General features: G+C 38.6%; 1 protein-coding gene across 4 annotated transcripts in view; it reads right to left on the bottom strand.

Moving 5' to 3' along the window:
- Positions 1–24,860, bottom strand: part of DACH2 (dachshund family transcription factor 2) — a 314,332-nt gene extending 289,472 nt beyond the window's left edge. For 2 of the 4 annotated variants that reach the window (XM_029996617.2, XM_029996618.2), the window contains exon 1: positions 24,239–24,860. In XM_029996617.2, coding sequence (XP_029852477.1) covers positions 24,239–24,741 — 503 coding nt within the window. In that variant the 5' untranslated portion in view covers positions 24,742–24,860. The remainder of the gene's footprint in view (positions 1–24,238) is intronic. The other 2 variants (XM_029996619.2, XM_029996620.2) reach the window with 1 other exon arrangement.
- Between the last annotated feature and the right edge of the window lie 244 nt (positions 24,861–25,104).

Here is a 25,104-nt window from a genome sequence, read left to right as displayed (position 1 = left end):
GAACACTGAGTTACAAGTTTTTTGTTCCAGGTATCGCTTCCTTCTCCCTTAATATTTCTTGCGTGCTGTTTTATTCCATCCTACTTCACCAGGAACAAGGAGAAAATACCATATGCTGGTTCACAAGGGAATTTCTATTATGTCAGATGCATTTGCTAGAGTAAACGTAAACTAGTTTTGCTTTTCCTCACTGTCCTTCCTCCTTTTTGCTATTATCCTCTTGTGCTGCTATATTAATCAGCTTCAGAGTATTTCCACAATACGGAGGTTCCTTTTTTCCCCCTATGATTGTGTACACTGACATATTTGACATGTTTATAAAATCAGTTCAAAATGTTGAATTGCCAGTTACAAGTCATGCAGCTATGCCTGTCTGCAGTTCAATTCTTTACTTCCTTTTGCTACAACCTTCATTTATGAAGGGATTTAATTTATCATTTTCAGGTTTTTATTACTAATCAGATTGCTTGTTTCATTTTGATTTCCAGATTGTGAAGCGGACTACAAATGTTTTTCTAATTAAAAAGGACCTTGGGACCAGGGTTCAAATCATCCCAACACTGACCTGACACAGCCTCTCGCATTAGGGCTTTAAAAGATGGTGTTTAAGTTCTCCCTGCCATATACTGTGAAAGTAAATGCTGCCTATGGAGAGTCCAGAAACAGTTTTCTACATGAAGAAAAGTTATTGTAGTCACTGTAAAACACTGGACTTGGAATAGTCTCATTATTTCTAGTAGCTCACTATCACTTATGTGATTAAGGATAGCAGGATTAAGAGTTAAACTACTTATTAAAGTTATTAAAAAAGGTAAAGAATTGTTTCTTGGACATGCATAATACCAGTCTCAGTGGAGTATTTACAAAGAAGATATTTCTGACTACTCTGATTTGAAATCATTTAGAAAGCAGATAACTAAGTTTATACTAGAAAAAAATAATATAAACAAAATTGGATCCTTAACATTTGGGACCACGGGTCAAATGCTTTCTCCTACAACCTAGTCTTTGCATCTTGTTGCGGTCCAATGAAGTGTATCATTAGCACAAATTTGATCTTAAAGAAACACAAAAGCAGCAATAGTAATCTCCCTCTACGTAAACACAGTGAATTTAACCTACTACTTACAGAGGAATACATTCTTAAAAGGACAGTCAGAATGCTTTCTTGTTTTTACTGAGCTGAGTCATCCATACGGACCTATCTGGTTAGCAAGACAGAGTTTAACTTTGGAACAAACTGGGGGCGAGGGTTCCCCCCTACACATAGTGGAACACGTCATATTTACCCATGAAAATTTTTCTACAGAAAGGAGGGGGGGGAAGAGTGGAAGCAAGAAGGAAACAGAGAGGATGAGAAGGAAATGAAGGGGAATCCCCAAAGCTCTACTCACCAGAGGGGCACTACGCCGCATCCTCAAAAGCAGTTCAAAGCTCTGGCACCTGAAGTGCTTCATCTCTCCCTTACAGTGGCTCTACACCCATACCACTTTTGTGCTGCCTTTATTTTCATCCCCAACCAAAATAAACCCACTCTGATTTACTTTAAGACTGAAAGTAGAATGTCTCATTGAAGTCCATAATTACCTTCTCCACTACAAAGTAAAGAATATATCTAAGAAAACTTTTATTTCCAAACTATGCTGATCTGGCCACTTGAAAGGCAGTTAGATCTCATTTATCCATTCGCTGTCTTAAACACACCTGTAAGTTTTATAACTCATATACTAAAAATCTTCCTATTCTTCAAAACATTGATATTACTACTACTTTTTTTAGGTGAACTCAAGGTCACATTCCTAATTCCTACTATGGACAACTGATACATCTCAGCTGATTTATCTTAAAATTTATGTTGTTTTCATTCAAAGAAATTTGATCTCTCCTTAAAGCCAAATAGCAGCTATGGCTAGGACAAATGCTGTTACTTAAAAACACAGGAGAAAACAAATGAAATGTAGGATCGAAAGGAACTCATAAAAGTTCACATCACATATTTCATTACAGAACAGGTATATATACCAGTTATTGAACTAATTAGCCAAGCCTTACAACTTTGTTTATGAACCAAAGACTTGAACAGAAAGGATTACATATGTCATTAAGTATAATGCTTCTCATCCAACAAATTAAACAGGTGAATATGACTAGTTTAGCTTATCTTCTTCTGTGACAATTTTAATTCTGCCACCTATTATATCATAAATGGGACAGTCTCATTTTTGAGGATGACCTGCTGGTTATCTACAATTTTCAAAAATAGACAAGTGTCTCAGTTTGGAAGCCAGGGTGCTTTTGCAAAGACTTTCAGATGAATTAGGCCTCAAATCAGCAAAACGCTAACATACAGTCAGTCTTCTTAAAGTCATACTACACACATACTTTAAAAATAAAGTCAGTGGATTACTAGATTGGTAGCATCCAGAGCAACTCATCACATATGTGCACATACATATAAAGAAAGTGCCCACTCTCCATGCCCTTCTCACTGGGGGCTTCAGGTGTTCAGTGGATTTCCTATGTAACAGATTTCCTATGTTTTTGTGGTTTTCATTCTAATTTGCTACATTTCAACACAACTACCTTACTTTGCAACTTCAAATCCTCTTCCTGAGTCCCTCCAAAATTTTCACAAGTACCTCACAATTAATAACTAGAAGCAATCCAGAAGATGTGGTTCCTCAAAGAGGCAAAAATGCATCTCCTCCCTCTTCTTTTGGCTACAGGCAGCTGACAGCAGATGTACAGAGAAGACCAAGAACTTCATAAGCATTAACACTTCCCTGCACTGAGTAACTGGAAATTTTTGATCAGAAGTTTTATCTCTGTACAATAGCCTCTCAGAGAATTTTCTTGCACTACTTCGTCTAGCCTGTCAAACCCATGTACATTTGAGCATTCACAGCACCCTGTAGGAAAGAGTTTTGAGTTTACTGCATTTGAAGAACCACCTGCTTTTGTTTGGTTTGAGTTTAACATCTGTTAATTTCACCTGCCCTCTAATTCCTCCATTAGCAGAAACAATGAACAATGACTCCCTATTCACCTTCTCCATGCCATTTGTGATTTCACACAGCTTTATACCACCCTTCATCATGCACTATGGGAGCTGCTCTTTACCCATCATCCTCATAATTTTTCTGTTCCCCCCCCCCCTTTTTTTTTTCCTGTGTCCTTTGGCAGATAGCTAGAAGGAGACCAGAACTGCACTATATTCAAGACAAAAGTGCACCTTGAATCTACACAGTCACATACCACTGTTTTCTGTTTGTTCTATTGCACTTTTCCAAATAATTGCTAACAATCCCTTGGTTTTGACTGCTCTACATCAAAAAAAATGCTAAAACAGATAACATATATCCTTGCTAACTAGGTAATTCTTCAGATACATAATTTTACAGGCAGGCTGCCTATACAGGTTTAGAGACACAGGGACACAAGTCTGATCTCAAAGGTAAGGAGACAATATCCTGTTGTGATACATCTAATACCAGTATTTTCTTAATAAAAACAAGTACATAGAGAGCCCTTAGGCAATCTGTTTATATTTAAATGGATCAGAAATTGATGTGCCCCATTACTACTTCATCCTGTTTACTGGCAGAGGGTTGGAAGGTTTAGCAACCAATTAATTAAGACACACGTACCGGCATGCTTCATAAAGGTGAATACAACTTAAGCACTCTCACTACTCCCCAAACCATCACTCTGTCCACTGCCAAAATTAGATATTAATTTCCTGTGATATTAATAGCAATATTAAGTATCTTCTGCACATAGAGAACCATCAGAGTGTACAAATTTACAAACTGCCCAAAGTATCCACTTGAAAAAAATGAGATTACCACTTTCCCAATCTATGCTTTACATTATACATGGCTAATAACAAGGGTTTGTAAACACCTAAATCTAAAGAACTGCCTAAACCAGAACAATTCCTAGAAAGGTATTAACCAACATGTCTGTACAGCCTTGAAATTCCAAATTTACCTTCTTATGTGTCGCTGATTATTTTAATGACTGCTTATTTCTCCTGACTCTTAAAACATGCAGAATATGACCAAGAGAGATTAATTCAGCAGAATATATACTCAAAGGGTAACCTATGTACAACCTCCACTGTTTAACGGACACACACATCCTCCCAGTGTTCCCACTGTTTTTTTTTTCCCCCTCCACTTTCCCCCAACATTTTCATACAGCTGCAATTTGAAAACCATTCCATGTTCCAGCTTGAACAGTGAGTCACAGACAGCTAATCACAAGTCCACCGTAAATAAAGTTGACCTCTTTGATGTTTGTGAGTCATTAAAAGTAGAAGTTCAGCAGTTTCTGGAAAGCCAAGATCACAGATTATAAATTCTAAGAAATAGTGGAGCTATGGAAATATATTAATGCGATCACACAAATATGCTTAGTGTGTCATTCCACACTCATCCACTATTAGGTTCTGAAAAGAGATTAAGAAGCGTGCATCCTATCACTGTGAAAAGCATAAGACTGTATTGCTTTTAGTATATCAAACTGGAGTTTCCCCGTATGGGTGAAGACAGATGGGTCACAGTATTCTTGTGAAGTCAAGGAAATCTGAGGAACGTGGCTTAATACCATATTATCCATGATTCCACAAACTGTGCATCACATACTTACTGTATACTGACAGTCTGGAGCCATGAATATTTAAATGTTCTACTATTTCTCGACATTTGCCAAAACCTCTTTTCAATAACAGAATTATATGTTTCTTCAAAAATATTCAATTACCCCAACCCACAATAAGACCACAGAAGGGAATACGTTTAGATTTCTAGACTAAACTAATTTGAAATTAGCAGACAATTCAATAACTTACTCAAGACCATTTCTCTGTAAGAATTCTCATTGCTCCTAAATGCCACAATTGGCTTAGACCTTACCACTGAAAGAGGATCTTGCTTTAAGAACATACTAGTGAAACTACATACCGGTTTAGTGTTTTGTGTAATAATTTATTTTAATTTAATATATAACTCAAACTTGATTAATATTAAAATAGCCTTTACCTTAACTGCTGTGAAGATTATTATGTCTACCTAACTGTTACAAATAGTGGCTCCATTACCATGAGAGATATTAGCACTACTGAATAGCGTTCTCAGTGCATAAATCCCAAGGACAACCAAAAGATCTTTTAATTGGTGGTTCTATTAAAACATTTCTTTGGAGGAACATATGCTCATAAAGGTAAAGACAGTACATCCCACACAGGTTAAGAATACCCTCCTTAACAGCATTCCAGGAGGTACCAACAGTACATGAGGCAAATCCCTTTTACAGGCTCACGCAATTTAATTACCAACTTCCCTCTTCCCCTAAACAGCCACGTAAAAACTACTGCCTGCGGTAGATCACCCATCATCTCATTAACATTCAGAATCACTGCCACAGAATGAAAACAAAAAATAATACAAGATGAGAACACAGAAAATCAGAACCATGCAACGGACTCTCCCTCAAAATATTCATCACTCATGCAAACTGAATGTCTGGTTCAGGTGTCCCATTTTTCAGCACCAATATAGCTTAGGATGGGTTATCCCATGTATCAGATTATTATAAAACAAAGAAAAATCAAAACAAAAGAAAAAAGTAGTCAGTGTTAGCTTTCCTCAGGTATAGTCCTTTCACTCATAAAGTACAAGACCAATTAGTAATTCTAATTGAAACACATTCATCTCAACTTTTCGAAATATGCCATGCATAGGCAGTAAGCAGTTTCTAGAACATGCAGAGAGGTCAAGATTGGCTAAAAATCTCTCACATTTCAGAGAATTCACAATTTGTTTAAGAGTTACTGTGAGGCATTGTGTTAAGAAAGGCTTCTCGATCTTTTAACAACTATCATCTATCTCAGCATAGAGAATTAGCCATTCTAAGTAAGCCCAACACTTAACCCACCAAGAGGAGGAACTCAAGGGAACGTACTTATATGATTTAATACTTTCTGAACACAAACACACAAAGAAAAATCATGGGATGGCTCCATTACTCTAACAATTGTGGTGTCTTACAGGAATTCTTTCCAGTTCAACTTCTTGCAAGACCAATAGCTTAATTCATAGAACAATTTGAGACCTACCATCTGTTGTCACATATCATTACTCAATGAAAACTGCCCAGTACAGAGATAAGAAAAACATCTGAATGAGCAACTGGATAAAATAAAGACCTGAGCATATGCAGACACAGAAAAGAAAGAGATAGCCAAATCCTTACTGCAGATGACCTTCTTCCAATTTGCCTAAAAGTAATAGTTGGTAAATACAGACTACAGATTACAGAAGTTTTTAGATTCCTCCTTGATGCTAAAACCTTAAAGATTAACATCTACAAATAGTACTTACTATCAGATGCAATGAGGTATCTCACCAGATACCCATTTCAGATGTCCTGACCTCAGTACTATAGTCCTACCATACTAAAATACCTCGGCAAAAAGCCATCAGGGTAAGGAAATTCAACCACGCAAAGAATGGTAGCTGGATGCTGTCCACCACTCTCTCCACTGACTTCTCACACAGTATCAGCGTAAGTACAAGGCCTCTATTTTTATCTCTATTGTGCTAAATATCTGGATCCAGCAAACAAACCCCCCCACACACACCTCTAGGACTGTCTGCTGCTTAAGCGCTTAAGTATCATAGAATCTCCTACCCTAAAAGGAAAACCATTCTGCGCAAAGCCCCCATTGCAATTTAACCCCCCATTGAATCCCAGAACCTTTTAATCCAATGAGAAATTCTTTCTTCTATAATTCTGACAAAATATACTTAGGCCTTCTATACTGGCATTACCTACACAATGTTCTTGGTACAAATATTTTGTGTAAGAGTTCAACAAGGTCTTCTCATCTTTCCTTTTGTGACGAATTTTGGGGTGATAATGATGAAAATACATGTAAAAATAGATGTGAACCGATTTAATTCCATCATATTGCTGAAAGGTACAGCAAGAAATGCAGCCTCCCCACCTATAAAGTGTTTAGGAAAACATTCCACCAGCAATTTACATCTGTCAGACAAATGAAAGCAGTGTCAGAACTTGCATTCTTTATGTTGAACCATCCAAAACCAACACAGAAAAGCCAGATTATCTACCACAGTCAGCATTTTAATTGCTTTCAAATTTCATTTGTGTGAGTTTTTTCTTTTTAAATCCCTATGTCATACACCTAATCGCTAACAAAAAGATTATTTTGAAATCATGGCTTTCAGCTTCTCAGTATTTATGTGGGATACCTACCTTTATAAAACAGTGTTTCCCACCTTCCTGGGGAAGTGATCAAGCTTTTCTCAGATTACACCAGTAAACCCTTGTGCGTGTACGTATGTATACGCATACATGCACAGAAGCACAAGCCATACGTATAGGGAGGGAAGCTGAGGTTCCTTAATGAATAAGGCAGAAGTTGCAAGGAACATGTCCCTCAAACTTTCAAAACTGATCGTGTCATAAATAGTAAACCTTTTCCCACTATTTCATACATTTACGTCTAAAGGGCAAGAGCTGACTAAGTGAAGGCATTTAGCAGATCTGTAGAAAACATAGCAGGATTTATCTTGTCTGAAAGATTGGTTTGTACCCTGCTTTTAGGGAATGCGGACCTACTGGCTATCTATGTTAATATCCTATGAATTCATATACTCTCATGCATTAATACTTTCTCATATATTTATAAAGGAATTATTACATTCTCATGTAGGAATACCTGAAATCTCAGTTAGTCTCTAGAATATTCTTATTTTATTGGTATAGCGTATCTTAATCATGTACATCAGTAACTGAGTAAAGGGAAAACAAAAGCAATGTGTTATCAAACTCTCAGTGTTATCACCTGATACAAGAGTTTGTTTGTTGCACCTTTAGCAACAGTAATAACACACTGATAGTTTGAACCCACTGTGGGAAAGTGCCTTAAGCAGGAAGATCTGCTTATAAAGGCATGACTTAAAAAAAAAAAAAAAAAAAAAAAAAGACCAACAAAAACAAAAACAAAAACAAAAAAAAACCCCACAGAATCTGCTTACAAAATAGAAAACATAGAAAATAGGGCTGTAGGCTCTTGGAGAGGTCAAGGCACAATTCTTTTGTATACTTAAGCTTAAAATATAAATATGTGATCATCTAAACATCTAAATTTAAGCAGAGTCTCACTCATAACTCGAAGGGAAACTTCCCAAATCAGGCACAAGACATTACCAAAGAGATGGCCCTTCTCTTTAGTTGGGCACGTGCATTTTCATATTAAAAGGCACAATTTGGGTTTGGTTTTTTTTAACCAGCAGTTAAGTATTCAAAAAAGAGAGACTGAGATACGTGTATAGAAGTATCTCACACGCTTATGACACCTAGCAATATGACGACAAGCACTTTTATAAAACACAATCTACAAATATATGTATTCTGTCTTTCAAACCATACTACTAGTGAAGCCAAATAGAGACACTTGCACTACGTTGTTTATGAGAACTGGAAGAGAAACTACGAAGTGACTCAATTCTTGAACCTTAGTAATTTAAAGTTAATATGGAAAATTATGGGCAAAGACTGGACGGAATAATTATCCTCTCATAAGAAAGATCACTAAAGCAAGACTAGAAATAGCACAACAAGCCTCTATTATTGCTTTTTGAACAAATACACAGATTTATCTTGTACCGCTATAGTACCTTCAGCAGTTTCATTGTCAGGTCCCATTTTCTGCTTATTCCATTCTCCCCTTCTCCTCATTCAAAACCATCCCTTTAACACATCATTCCTAATTAGATGATTAGTGCTTGGAAGGGCAGGAGATAAGTCATTTGCATAATTTAATCATAAAAAGAAGTTAAAGATACAGATTTTGCTGTTCGTTTGTACAATTATCTTCACCGGCCTGGGGGGCCGAGATATTAATGTGATTAAACAGTATTTCTGCAAACAGGCAACTGTGTGTCCTCTATTAAAGCAGAGCTGGAGGCAAATGAAAAATTAATTTTAGAAGACAATCAATTTTATTCTACATGACTGTAATAAATAACAGCCCATCTGCAGACAAGTCATTAGGCCCTGGGAGGCTACATGTGTCACAAAGTCTAAATGACATACAAGGCCGAATTTTCCACCAAAACCAGAATGAGTAATAAATAGTCCACCAACTGCCATCCCCTTTCAGAAAGTGCATAGGATTTCCCAGAAATATCAGGTGCATGTGTAAAGTACTAATCACTGACCACGATTTAAGCTTGTACAGTATTCAGAAATACAGGTACTTGGTGGTTTACCCTTCATCATGTTTTCAGTCTCAGCCTGAGGAAAGGTTAAAGTTTTTCCACCTATATTAGTGAATACCAGTGATGAACAATCCCTTGTATTTTGTGAGACTTCTACTGCTTTGAAGCACAGCATGAATAGGTCTTGAACAGAACTGAATTTTCTTACATACTAGTTTTCCCAATACTCTGCTGAAATAATTATCAATTGAACAGTTATAAAAGAACAAGCCAATTTTAACATGTCCAAGAATTGAATCAACAGCTACAAAAAAAAAAAAAAAAAAAAAAAGAAGTTTCTGAATTCTACCTGCAAGAATAAATCAAGAATTGACTAAATAGCCAGGATACTACATATGATACTGTAAACCTTATGAAATGTACATGCTTATTAAGTACATTAATTATTATCAGTTTCCTACTTTTTAAACTGTTAAGGTTCATAATATTTTTCCCCACTACTCTTCACATGCAGTCACCTCCACTTAGAATATTAGATCCCTCTCCCTTGATTAAAAATAATCAAGATTAAGCATAATCATATTTCATATATTTGAGACTAAGTAAGAATTTCTGAATATCAGCAATGTGCAACATATACACAGTAACAAGTTTATAGTATTCACTCTAAGGAAAATATTTTGTATTTTAAACACTTCCCACAACAGGAAAAGTGAAAATTCCTATAGAAGTTTGCACAAACACGCTGTAAGCTCCTATTCTTGGCAAAAGTTCACCAGGCAATGCAAGCATACATTTATTGACTTTTACTTCTTCTAGCCTGTGTAGTGCCTTTCACCAGAAGAATTCAAATACACAGAGATTCTTTATGTCAATGTTTTGGGGTCCCACTATGCACTTTCCCTATGTTTATTTTCTATATGAGTGTATGGACTTAAGAGAGTAATTAATACCTATCCAAATATCACATTAGCTAAATATATAGGGGATACAACTGATTTCTGAAGGATCCTTTCATTATTCCACTTCTGAATTTGCACAGAATGTTTCCTGGTGTAGACCAAAGTGACTTACAGGTTAGTTCATGGATATGCATTTAGTTTTGATTGCTTTCTGTGCTCCTGATCCAAAACCACCGAAATCAATTGAAAGACTCTGGTTCTGCAACGGTTCCATTGCAGAATTTCATCTGCAATGAGGTCAAAAGGACAAAGCAATCTCCTTCACATGAGATCCAAAGCCTTCATGTTCATTCAGTCTCCTCTACAGTGTTGCATAGAAAGCTTATAGCCAAATATTAACACATTCTTTAACTGAGTTATTAACACTTAAAATACCTTCAGTGTTAAATCTCCTGTACTTTTTTCTTTCTATCCCATGAGCCCGGTCAGTTTCTAACCACCACTGACTATCTCCATTTTAGGACCCTCAACAGCATCACTCCAAGATATAAAATGAACTGAATAGTAAGACTATCTGCTCTGAAAAAAGGGTGGTTGAAACCAGTGTTTCAGAATAGGGCATTATGAAAAATCAACAGCAAAAAAATGAAGTTTCCAATTTTGCCCACTGTCATATAACAGAACTAAGCAATCATACTAAGCACTTAAATAAAAATATTCTTTGCCCATTTATTGTCTGTAGATTTGTTTACTATCACTCAAATTCTCATAGTGCTAGACATCAAAGGGGATTATTCTGGAAACAATGTGACATCATCAGATAAACTACTTTGTGTGCATAAGATGCTAAAAAAGAGCTTCTAATCAGAAAGCAGAAAAAAAGAACAGCAGCATCAAAAACCCCTCCAAACAAACAAAAAACTTCCCCCAAAATAAGTGTTTAAAGGTTTAAAAAAAAAAAAAAGTTTACAAGGCCAGAGGATCTACTAAAGCCCTGTATCAAAACAGGGTCAAGAATATCTTAAGGAACTTTTTAAACCTTGAAAAACAACTGAATGACCATTCAACACAATAAATGAAACCTGCAATTGTTGTCTACAATGGAATGCTATTTTTGTATTTAGTTATTGTCAATGACAGATCAATCTAGATGACAAGGGAAAGATGATGCTGTATAGCCACGCAACCACAAGTACCTGAAGGTGTCAAGGAGAAATTCCAGGGCAGCAGAGGATGGAGGGGAAAACGATAATTGCAGAATAGGCACAACAAGAAATTCTGGAATACATTCAATGTACTCCCTAAGCAGCATACAGATCATCAGCTCTCTTGCAGCAATTGCTGTGGTCGTATCAGCCTATTGTGCACCCACTGCACACAATGCACAGCAACTTCAACCTTTCTTGGGATTCCCTTGCCTGACTGTGCCCATGCTAAAGGACTGAATTGTTCAAGCACACTATCTGCAGTGCAGGCCTTCTAATACCCAGAAATCCCAGACAAACGTACTGCATCTACCAACCCAGCCTCCCTGTTCCTCCTTTCTTCTCCCTGTTTCTCCTTTCTTCTCCCTGTAAATCAATAACCAACTCCTATTTACACTTCGTGAGATACAACTTCACTGTGAGCCAGCAGCAGGTGGGCATAAGATGTTCTGTGTGATGTTCTTACTTCTTTCCTTCGCCCCCCAAAAGCAGACAGACGGAGCACCTATTACTACCTAACACTAGCAGGACTATAACTTCCAAATAACCACGTCTCCTTCTGAAATCATCAGCCCATCTCAGAGAGCTAAGAGGCACTAGGAGCATGGCTACATTCACATACCTTTTGAAACATGCAGGTAGAGGACAACCAGCATAAGCAAGTTTCCTACTTCTGTTTGGCTGACAAACATTAGAAAAGTAGTTGCACAGACAAACTTGTTGCACTGACTTCTCTTAACCTACAGCAAGACCTACCTAACTACACTTACAGATGCAATATAAAAACAAAAATCATTTAGACCCTAATACAATGCACTATTTAAATCAAATGCAGTGCTGGTAGAATAATCCCTAACCTAGCTGACTTACATACCAGACTTAGCAGCAGAGATGCTCAACCCTGCCAGGCATTTGGACTTGCTGTTAATAGCTAAGTTTGGAAAAAAACAACAAAAATATAGAGCTTATACTATCACAAACTTCACATGAATGGGTAAAGAAAAAAAAATAAAGAAGTTCTCATAAAGAGTTTCTGGCTGGCTGGCATAAGAACTCAGTCGCTCAGCTTATCTTCATTCAGAGAACATGAGCTCTTAAAATGTATTTGACAGTCTACTGCTGCATTCTGAACTACTCTACAACAGTCACTGCATTACTCAGTAAAGATGCCTACAATAAATACATCACAAATATTTGTTTTGTTTCCATACCAACATGAATACAGATTCTCCCAGTATAACAAAGGGTTAATTTTTTCAGTCAGTAAGCTAAAATCATAAACGTTTAAGGATGAATAACTAAGAAGATGGAACAAACACTTTTAGGACTGATGGTTGGTGGGGCAGAAAAATTTTAAAAAAAGCATATTAAAAAAGGCAAGATAAGTGAATGATCAAAATCCCCTCTAGCTTAGCATGAAGGGAAAAGTATTTCACGAAATTCCATGACAGAAACTTTCTTGAGTTCCAGCAGGAAGAAACAGATTTGTTCGAACCAAAAATCAGCTGTGCAACAAGTAAGGCAATTTATAAAAACAGACCAGAAAGAAGTGACAGTGATTATGGTTCTAATCCAAGACAAGGAATCTTAGTTCTAGTGTATGATAGCAGGATCAATTAACCTTCCTAAGCACTTCTGACTATGAGAGAGAAGGTTTGCAGCATCTTACAGTAATCATTCTGGCCAAACCTTTTCTGAGGGCTCCTTCTAAAAGGGACACCGTGGCTGCGAAAACCGAGAGCAATGCATCACCCCTTCCATGCAGGTACAGCCTGGAATCAGAGCGCAGCGTGCTACTGTGCCACACACACGTGTAATGCAGTGGGGAGCAAATGCTATATACAGCATATTTAGCAAGTCTTACAACGAGAGCACGAAGTGCACTGACAGATCACTTTGTTATTTAGTTCTCTGCAAAACAGTCAGAACAACCTTGGACCAGGCAAAAATGATTTCTTAATGATGAGATGCTCAACTCAAGGTATTTTGAGAAGTCATCTATCAGATACATGAATCGCCATGTAAAAAACAGCAAATAAAGCCTTACAAGCCAACAAAAAACCTCCACAGACCTACAAATACACATTTCAATAACAAACTCATGCAACAGAGAAAACACAGCCCTGAGTTCACTACCTTAGGTGCTGTTTCAGTATTCATATTCTGCTGTTTTCTAACTGCCAGCATTTTACTGCCTTGTTCTCTTTGGGTTTTTGTTGTTGTTTTTTGGTTGGCAGGGGATTTTGGGGGGGGTTGTGTTGTTTTTTTAAACATGTATTTTAAGTCTCACAGGAAAGACTTGACTTTTTTTCCTACTTTATTTTTCAGTATTATCTCAGAAGCTTTTTAGAAAGTTGCCCTCCTTCAGCACACAACATTTAAAAGTATGAGGACAAGAAGAGGCAGGTCCAGAGACCTGCAGCAGCGAAGCGAGGTGTCTTCATCAACTGTGCAAAAAAACAACAGGGATAATGTTTCACAGACCCAGGACATTTCCTGATTAACTGTTATAAAAACAGTCCATTAGCCATCATGTAAAACTTGCACTAGGCAAAACCAACTGTTACATGTGTAAGAAAAAGCATAATGTATAGTATTTTATATATACTGATTAGAAGTTTTAACTGAAACTCAAAATATTTTTTTCTTTAGACTAGCTTGATCTTCTTAATTAGCAACTCTTAAATTACTGTAACATACAAGTAACTAAATCCCCCTACTGGTACAATGTCTGTGCTAAGAGCTTTCTTACAGACACTTCCCCCCTGCCCTTTAAATTACAAATATACAAATACTCCTTCTCAGGTAGCAGTAGGGAAAAAGAGAAGAAGACAAGTCAGCTCATCAGCACACACATACAGGATTTAAGGAAATAATTTCAGACAAGAAAAAGCACAATCTGAATATGACACGGTTGATTCAGAGGGTTACAACTCATACTCTGCTCCAGCGAGGACAAACACAACAGCAGTGACTATGTCAGTGGCTAGCTGTGACATCTACTCATGGCTTCAACAACTGCCACGCAATCCAGTCATCCCAATGAATGCCAATAAAATCTGTCTTCCACAGCACAGTTATTTCTACTCTGTAAACTGGGTGCCCAGAGAGGCTGAGAGTCTCCATCCTTGGAAATACTCAAAATCCAACTGGACACGGCTCTAGACAAGCAGCTCTAGCTGACCTTGCTTGAACCGAGGAGTTGGACTAAATGATCTCAAGAGGACTCTGCCAACCTCAACAATTCTGTCATTCTGCAAAACACATTAGAACCAGAACTCTGTACACATACAGTGTGAAATAATTTTGATTAATTTTTTCAATAAAGTGCTCTGTTTTAATTCCACGTCCACACAGGTTCAGCAACAGGAGAGAAAAATTACTCAATGTTCTGTTGACTGAAAGTACTATGAGGGCATCCCAAGCTAAAAGTTTTCTTGCCACAGACTGGACAGAAATAAAATTACATGCTGAGAATGTTACTCACTCACATGGCTATGAGAATTAACAAAAAAAAACATTAAAGACTTTTAGCAAGGACACCAAGATAGCTCATATAGCCATCTAAGCTCATCTAGGAAATTTTGTTCTTGTCCACAGAAAATGCAATTCAAACTGATTTCTGGATTATTCCAAAGCCTCTCTCTTCATAAATACGTATACAACATTTTCCAAAAAACAAAGTTATTTCTATGGTTTGGGAGAGAGGCTTTGGAATAATCCAAACATTTAGTTTAAATTGCATCATGTATATGTGTGTGTATTACATCAATCAATATGTGTGTGTGTGTGTGCGCACGCGCATATGTGTGTGTGTCCGTATGACATAAATCCCACATTAAATCTAACTTTCACCTTTATTTACAGGGTAGCTGAAACGTTTTATCCGATACAATATGAAAATTGTGATCACAGGAGCCTATGGCTGGGAACAACAGTGAGGAAGACTAGTAACAGTGAGTCCAAAACTATGTGGAAAAACAGTATTGAGATTCTTTCAACTAAAAATCAGAGTTACCTCTGTTCAAAATACTATTAGGACTTAAAGGGGTTCATCCTACCAGAAACAAACAAACAACAAAATGTAGAGGTAGCATTCAAAAGAATCAGCACAACCTTCTGGCATGAAGAACATTTCTGCTTCTTTGCACAGGAAACCCTTAACAGTCTTACAAGCTGGTGAAATGTATCAGGTTGAGTCTTCAATAGAGTAACCAAAAGGGAAGTGCACTGATGATGCAAAACATGACATATTTCAGTACATTCTAGTCACATAACAGACTAGACCCCACATACTTTAAGACCAAATAGAACAGATAACATCTTGATTCTAAAAATATACTTTTTACCCAAAGACCCCAAAGTAATTTTTCCTTTGTTTTTCCCTATTTAACAAACAGGTATTCAGGCAAAATAATCTATTTTATAGAAGGAGGACAATAAAAAAAAATCATTACAGGAGATGACCTCAAAATTCTAGGTCCACCCTACACTTTATACATCACACACAACTACAGCTAGTGTTGAAGGCAACTGAACTTGTGAACTGAAACGGAAAGACTTCAAAATATTTAAGATTTTCACCTGATTCACTAATACAATACATCACAGAAGCTACCCAGTTCAAGGAGGACAGAAAACTAGTTGAATTGCAGGAAAAAAATCTGAAGGAACATATATTAAGGATCTTTTCAATACTTAAATTCCTATTGTATATTATAAAATACATTTCATTTCAATCCTTCGGTGTCTATGTGCCAAAAGCTTAACGAATACTGTCACTAGAAACCTTCAATTAATGACAATATTAATGGAGCTTTATGTAGCACAGATAATAGAACACATGCATAATATAGCTAGATACCTCAAGTTTTACACATTACTAGTAAAAAGCCCATTAATAAAGAATAATCCAATAAAAGCACTGTTTGTGATGGCATTACCATACTTTTTAGTATAAGTAAAAAGAGTCTCCCTCCTAAATAACTACTAAATGCTTTGGGTTCTAACATATTGCTGCAAGCTATAATGGTTATAACTGTTAATCCAATACACCTTTTATACAAACCCATAAACACACGAGTGGAAAAATAGCACAGATGTTCATCTCTAATGCAATTTCCATTCAATTTCCTAAGTGCAGTCCCTGTGTGCAAACTAGCTTAACGTTATGTTTAGCTTGCAAATTCTTTTAATAAATAATGAATGCAATAAAACTGGTAGATCAATGGCAAGCTGAGAAATCATAAAAAAAGCCTTTTGTGCTCATGCTGTTGCCGATTTCAAACTTTAATCCAGCGACAGATCGATACTACTTTTTCTTTTTAACCCATCACATAGATAGCAGATAGACTAGATGTAGGTTAAATGCTGTTACCAGATATCAATTTCCAGAAACTTGATAAGATCAGACACAATTACAATCAAACACTTTATACCTTAACATATACACAACAATATACACTGGTAAATATTACACTTTAAGTCACTGTACAGTAATAAAGCAAGCACTATTCATTAGTTTGGGTTCTTACTTTTTGGGGAAGTGGTATTTGTAACCAAGTCAAGAAAGGCTCTGACAATATATTTTAATGAGCAAAATGGGCTTAGCAGGTCAAGATGAACTGACAAGGAAATATTATCTCCCCACACTTGCTAGTGACAATAAACTTTATATGCACACACAGAACAACAATATTGCTGTGTTACCAAAAAGAAATGAAAGCAAACAAATGTATGTCTTACAGGATTCAGATTTGGAACCTTCTGGGGCAGGTATCAAAGTGCATTAGTTAATAGGTATCGGTGTTTCTTACAGGTTGTAGAATGGGGGGAGAAGGGAAACCCTATTACTAAGTCACTTTGGACAACCATGCTTTACCAAGAGGGAACAAAGATCAAAAGCGTGTAGCCCCAAGGGACAATTCTAATATCAAGCAGGATAAATCTAAATCACTAAGAATCATTACTAACTAATGTACTTGTGCTTGGTAATGCATGTTTAATCGTAACGTATTAAAATCTTGCCTCAGCTTACACCAAAGGAACACGTCACAGACAGCAGTAACTCTGAAGTATCCTCATAATGTTTGTTTCTGCTATTAGCTTTGTTTACATAAATAATCATTAAAATGCTGCATTTCCATACACCTACAGAGTTTTATTACATTGATAATCACATGAAGAACTTATGAAAGAAACTAGATGGGCACTTTCTATGTATTTTAAAGTAAGGATTTGGATAATTTTGTTCGTAACTTCAGAAAATCCAAAATTATCATTCCTGGAACAGGCACATAAAACCTTAAAGATCCGACATTGAGCAAGAACAAGGTCAGACCCAAAAACTTAGTACCCGTTTGAAAATGGCATATACACGTAATTCTCTCAAACACAGGTTTTAAGTAAATATGTCCCACCTTTGACGAGAAAAGCTCAGATCCTAGAAACATTTATAAGTTCTTTGCCCTTGTTCTGGCAAACTTCCACCGGCATGAAAGGGAGGTTCACCTTAGCAAAGTCAAAATAGGGACTTTACGGCCCACATTTCAACACATTTTTAATATTGATACTGACAAACAGCTCTTACACAACATGAACTCCAGCCTGTAAGCAATGAAATAAGATAGAATTCTTTAAAACATCTCAGAGTGCTCATTTTAAATATTTTGTGCAAAATTACCAAGGTAGGTAGATACTAATTTCTCACTCTAAGGCCACTGCCATACAACAAAACATGATTTTCTAATTCAGTGATTTTTGCTGTGCTCCTCAGTTCTACCAAAGTTGATTTTCACCTGCCTTTAAAACAAATGCATACACACAAACAGAGGCTGCGTGTCCAACCGTAGCCCCAGTGTGAGAATAATTTCCCATCTACAGAGCTGGTCACTTCTGGAGGCTTTCTAAGTATAATGCTATTGCCACACATTGATATATTGGTGAAAGAAAGGCAAATATAACAATGCTAAAGCTTAAACTCATTTGAATAAACTGTGAATTTCTATTACATATATTGTTTCCTTTATCAAATTGGAACTACTGGAGCAAGAATACCAAGAATGCCAACATAAATCTAGATCTGTTACAGCCAGTTTCTCCAATTTATTCTCAGAAGCCTTAATGACAAAAAGTCAAAGTTCTTCTGTTTGGAGAAGAGATTAGGAAAAAGAACATTTGCAATAATTTTTAACATTAAACTTAAGCGTCATATTGGAAGAGAGCTGTTTTAACAAAATGACTGAAGCAAATCACAAAATACTATTTTAATCTTCTAAAGAAAAACAAGGAAGACCACAAGTGGTTTAATAAACACTAAGGAATAAAAGCCAATAAAAACTGTGCACAGCCTACGTGGGAAATAGATCTTCATTATTCATGGCAGAGTACTTTACACTTTGTGCAATCTTTTCCAGAATTTAAAACCGTTCCACAAAGACACATTCCAGCCTCTTTTATGATTTGCGTTCCACAGGTTCTGCTTCAAGATAATGGATACCAGACTATACAGATCAGAAATAAGCGGTGATCGACAACTTTTCTAACATTTCTGGCACTAAATGGTTAGTAACAGAAACATAATAAACAAGTATTCCTATTTTAAGTCTAACAGACGTTGAATTCAGACACATTTAACTTTAAAAAAAAAATTAATAAGAATTAAAAAAAAAACAGGGGAAAAGCCTTTCTTCAGCCTGTAATCAATCTGGACACAATGATATTCTATTTATAGCAACACTTTTAACATGTTCTAGTCTTATATTATTTATTCGGATCATTCCTATTACAATGAAATATTAATGTTGAGAAAGTGGTTACTCTATTAAGGAGCTATCCTATGTTTAGATTTTAATATTGATCTCCACTATTTTGGAATAATTAATCATTCTGTATAAAACTGTATTTGTCTGACTTTGTGTTATAATATGATCAGAAGTTTAGCATCTTCCCCACAATGATGCCATGATTAAATTTATATTTTGACCTATTCCTAAAGGCAATTTAGTTATTCCAACAGAAGGGGGAAAAGGGGATACCGCCACTTTAAAAGCTTCAATCTCTTTGACATTGCTGGCAGTGTATGGGAACATTAATGCATCTGTCATGATAACAAGCTAAGAATAACATCTAGACATCAAACCGAGCAGAGAATCCATCTGAAGTGATTCATTCAGATCTGTCTCATTGATTTATTAAACACAGGGCAACATCTGCAGCCTCACAGAGCCGCTTGGCAAAATTAATGCAAGATCAATTCAAATGGAAAAAAGTGCAAAAGAGATAAATCAAAACACAATTTGCATGCAGTTCCACAATCAGGCTTATTGGGTGCAAATGCTCAATTTCCCTCCCAAAGCAAATGAGTTTAAATGTTGTTTTATCTTTGTAGAATTGTGTGATTTGGAGTGACAGTGAAGAGTTCTGCAGGTTGAAATGGTGAAAAGAAAAAAAGGAGAAGAAATGCTTGCAAAGACCTTTTGAATATGCAACAAGAATATCATTAATACCTAATTGTTTAGCTTTTTTGTCTTTGCTACAAAAACACAGTATTTTTCAGTTGTAGAAGTCTCAGTAGAAAATTACATATGTATTATGCATATACACATGCAGGAAACATACAAATACTCCATTTTGGAGGAAAAGCATGTTACACTTTAAATGGGGAGCTCTATTGCTATGTAAAAAGAAGGGAATTTTAATCAAGGCTTCTCCAGATTAGATATCCATCTGATGAAAATATTCAAGTATTTTAGTAGTTTTTTTGAATAAGCATAGACTTTCAAGATGTCCAAAAAGAAAGAGGGATTTTTCCAAAAGTATAATTAATCTGCTCGGAAAGTGGAAAAATTCCTTTCTGCATCTCTAGCAGAATCCACTATGCTGGTGATCTCTCATGAGAATGTTTTAAGTGAGTCTCCTCTCCAAGGAAGAAAAAGAAATTGAGAAATTGATCTTTTTTTTATTTTAACATGCTAGCGCCTCCAAAATTCACAAGTTTGGCTAAGTCTGAATGCATACTAAATATTTACTTAGTCAAAGAAGTTTATATGATCAGATGTCCACATTTAAAAATCAATATACAAGGAAGTGCTGTGCAGTGCTACATGACTGGATTGCTTTAATTATAATCTTGACATCATTCTCCTAATAAAAGACAGAGTATTGCTGACTATAGGGTAGCTTTTAATAGACAACATGACTAGACCTTCATTATCTCATAAAATAAAATGTCTGTATTTACTGCTTAAATTCATTTCTAAAGCCTTTTATTGTTTGTGAATAGCCAAAGTAATACAAAATATTAGCTTAACTGGATACTTGAAATCATAAAAAATAAGCCATGCGCCGAAACATTGTTTTCTGGGAAATACTCTTACTATTCACTGAATAGTCCAGACCAACACTATGCTTTTTCAGTAGCCAACAGCATCCATCAAACAGAAACCCTGTCGAATAGGTTATGATCATGCTCATATAATCCTAATTTTAGGGATTGATATATTTACCATCATAAAAACATTCTTACTGCAGTTTTAAATTTCATTTTTAAATAAAACCTCATTATAGTTTTCTACTTTAAGTAAACATTATGCTTTACTACTAAAATTAAGCATGTGTCCATAATTTAAGTAATCTTCTAAGGTATTGCAAATTAGTAACTAAATTTTGTAAATATGTTGTACTCACTATGCACTTGAAGATGCTACCTGTAATGAAATAAACGGTTAGTTTCATTTTACAAACCTTGCTTCCAAATTAGATTACGTGATGATGGCTAACGACAATCAAAGTTAGGAACGTTTTGTTTACACGTGAATGAAAATTATACATGTAGTGTTTAAAAAAAAACCACAAAGGTCAAAGATGCTAGATATAGGGAACTAGCATTACACACACAGAACATAAACATACAAAAAAAAATTTTTTCACTTACAGGTATATTTCTCTGCAGCTCTTACGAGCTCTGTAGATAAGCTCAACTAAAAAAAATGCAATAGAGTAAGCAGGAGAAGGAAATTCTATATTTTTTTCAATTATATATAATCGATGGTTCACATTCCAATTAAAAAAAATAATTAAAAGTGTACACTAACATAAGAGATGTTGACTTTTAGAAGTCAACTAACATTGAAAACAATGATAGCCAGCATTTCTTATTGCTTTTTCTGGCAGCTCTTGAGTTTAATGAAGTATTTCTACAGTATTCAAATATATATATAAATATCCATAAATTAAAATATATTACAAAATATATGTTCAGATGTGAAAGCAATGCTTGAGTCATGCAGTGGAACAATACGTATCAAATGGTTTGCTTCTAAAAACAACCACATTTTTTCAAGACTTTACTTCCCAGGTATAGAACCTAAATACTGTACGTATGTATAGCTGTAACAATTCCACTGTGTTTTGTTTGGTACCATGCACTGCAGTGGTTCCCAGGTCACTTCACAGGAAACAAAAATTAGATCACTCATGTATTTAGCTATTTTTATCCAACGTTCTCACCCATTAAGTGTGGGCTGTTCGAGGAAAAAAAAAAAACCTGTAAATAAAGTGACATATTAAGCATTCAATTAGCACGATGGATACAATTAACATTGTTAAGTTAGCATACTTGAGAAAAGTTTTATCTGTGCTGATAACACTTATCATGCATTACACCCGAAACCATGAATGCAAAATACATTGGTATCAGTAGGTTATTCAAACCACTGGCATTTTCAAGAGATATAAACAAAGGTTGGGTGATGTTTCAATAAATGAAAAACGTTTTAGGAAATGTAAAGGGATCTGCTATTCCTGAACAGGTAAAAATACTAGGCATCGTGAGGCAGGGAGAGCTTGCTCTTACACACGTGTTGAACGTACTTTCTCAGTTGAGAGCTTTGACTCCATTCAGACATGTTTCTGCCCTATTAGATCCCCCCTCAGCAGTGCTCTTGCCATATCTTCAGCCTTTGACCAGGTCTTCGTTCCACTGACTGCTCCTTTCAGACCCTCTTAGACCATCACTCGGCTCCTCACTTACAGCTCCCCTGGCCTCCCTTCTCAGCTGCTCCTTGCATTACTTATTCCCTTATCCTATCAGGGCCATAAGTCTTTGTCAAAGGAAAAAAAAAGTGAAATACAAGTTTTAAACATTTAACACTTGAGCATTTCTGGATTTAAATCATTGGTTGTAGCAGAGCAGAAATCATCAGATCACATCTAAAGGCTGTATCATCAAATCAGATCCCGCATTTCCCCAAGGGGAAACTTTGGCACAGTCACAGAAATTAAAAAGACATACTTCTTTAACGGTGAACTTTCATGCTAGTCGAGTTTCAGAAACATTTCAGAGAAACATTTACATGTTAAACGTGTCCCTTAGTAATCTTACATTACTTCTATTCAAATACATTAGCCCCAGACCTTACTTGCAACACCGTCGTTTTAATAAGGCAGTAGTTGTGATGTCACAGAGGTGCATGACATCGAAATAAATAGGCAGCGGGAGAAGGTGTTACAGAAATAGAACACGAGCAAGAGAAAAAGCACATACTTCAAATAAACGTATCTAGGAATTGAGTGCAAGCATCTCTAAAATGTCACCTGTAACATAAAATAATTTGAAACAAACCAAATACTGCTACTCAAGAATGAACATCGGGTCTGCTCCTGCTTAAGCTCACAGCAGCAAGAACAGGATCAGGCCCCAGATTAGAGCGTACTTAAGGTGTCATTAAAAAAACCCCACCCAACACGTTCAGTACCAAGCAGTTAGAACTAGTGACACCAAAACCAAAGTTACTGAATATTTGCATGCTGCAAGTCTGATATCGCACTCAAAGCTGTCTGAAACAACCTCTGTAAAGAAAGTTTCCTGCCAGGCAGAAAGCCGGAGCACACTGGAAGGCAAATGTTTCTGGAGAGGTACCTCACGAACCGCTCAACTAGGAAATGCCATCTCCGAGCACCCCGTCTTACATCCTACCCCACCGCACTAGGTATCTCTCCTCAGCCCCGAGAGGGTTTTTGTGTTTATTAGATCATTATCATTTCTAAAGGCAGCAGCTATGAGGTCACAAACCAGGATTATAACCCCAAGTATGAAGGACCCAGCAGGGATCTCCCATGAATACAACCCGCTCCGGGCTCAGCGATTTAAGCACGGCAGGGCAGGGGCTACGGCCACACCAGACCCCTCGCTCGCGTGACGTAAAATCACTCCGGAACGATAACGAGCAACAGTTTGCCCGTCAGCCGCCCACCTCCCCCGGCGAGCATCTGCCGGCCGGCCGGCCGCCGCAGCCGGCGCTCACCCCCTCGGGAGCGAGGGATCCTGAGGAGAATTGGAAGTTTCAGCGGAAGGAAAATAGTAAGAGAAAACTTTGGGGGTTTTTTTGTTGTTGTTGTTTGGTTTGGTTTAAGAGCGTACACGGGAACTATCAGCTTTCCCCGCGAGGGGAAAAGTTTGAAGACCGGCCCGCCGCTCGGCGGTCCCAGCCATCTCGGGGGGGTTGAGGAATCCTGCAAAGTTTTCCACGCCGGCACCCACGGCCGCGCCGGTTCACCGCCCCCGCCGGCGCCCACCGCCGCGCCTCAGCCCCCGCTCCCCCAGCGGCGCCCAGGCCCGACCCGGGGCTGCCCCGCCGAGGGCGGCGGGGCGCCGCGCAGCGCCCGGAGGGTCGTCGTCGTCCCCCGTCCTCCTCCCCCGACGCTTCCCCCCACACGCACAGCGGGAGCCCGCGGGGAGGGGAGAGGGGAAGGGACGGGACCCGGCACCCCCCCCCCCCCCACACCCCCGGGCACGGCTCCCCGCGGGCCGCCGACCCCCCCAGCGGCCGGAGCGGAGCGGGGCGGGCGGGCGGAGGAAGAGCGAAGTTTTGCGGCTCACCTCGCGTTGGTGCAGTCGTTGTACAAAGTTTCGAAGTCCTTCCTGGTGATGAGCTTGCAGCGGTTGACGCCGGGCTGGATGGCCCCCAGCCCCCGCAGGATGCGGACCTGCTCCACCGTGCACACCACGGGCGATATATCCAGCCGCTTCAGCTTGGTGTAGACCGTGTGCAGCCCTCCCACCAGGTGCTTGAGGAAGAGATCAAAGACCTGCGGCAGGCAGATCAGCTCCTGCCCCTCCACGAGGAACGAGGCTACCTTCACCCCGTGCAGGTCGACCATCTTACACTCGTTGCCGCCGCCCCCGCCGCCGCCGCCCGCGCCGGCCCCGCCGCCGCCACCGCCGCCGCCGCCGGCGGAGAGGAAACTGTTGACGAGGCTGTTGGTGAGGCGCGGGGACTCCGCGGGGCTGGAGTACAGCGGGTCCGCCCGGAACAAACCCGCCGAACCCCCCGCGCCGCCGCTGGAAGTTGCGGCGATGACGGGCGGCGCGGAGACAGCCATGGCCAGCCTGGCTCCCCGCCGCGGCTCGCCTCAGCCCCGCTCCCCTCAGCGCGCACTCTCGCCGCGCTCTTTGCGGTACTACTAAAAACAGAGCCGCGCGCCCGCCCTCCCACACGCAGCGCCCGCCGCCAGCCGCGCGCCCAGACCCCTCCCCAGCGCCGCCGGGTGGATGGGGGGGGGGGGGGAGAAGAGTGACAGCGCCCTCCAGCCAATGCGCCCCGCCCGCCTCCAGCGCGGCCTCGGCGAGTGGCTGTCGGGCTGGGCGGTGGGGCGGGGCGGGGCAGCGCGGCGCCGGCCGCGAGCACCTGGGCCGCGGGAGCGTGAGGCGGCGGGGGCCGGGTGGAGGTTGGCGGCGGGGTGAAG

This window comes from Aquila chrysaetos, chromosome 21 (genome assembly GCF_900496995.4).
Source record: "Aquila chrysaetos chrysaetos chromosome 21, bAquChr1.4, whole genome shotgun sequence".
NCBI lineage: Eukaryota > Metazoa > Chordata > Aves > Accipitriformes > Accipitridae > Aquila > Aquila chrysaetos.
The sequence above is the reverse complement of the archived record's forward strand: the minus strand, read 5'-3'. Positions and strand labels throughout refer to the sequence as shown.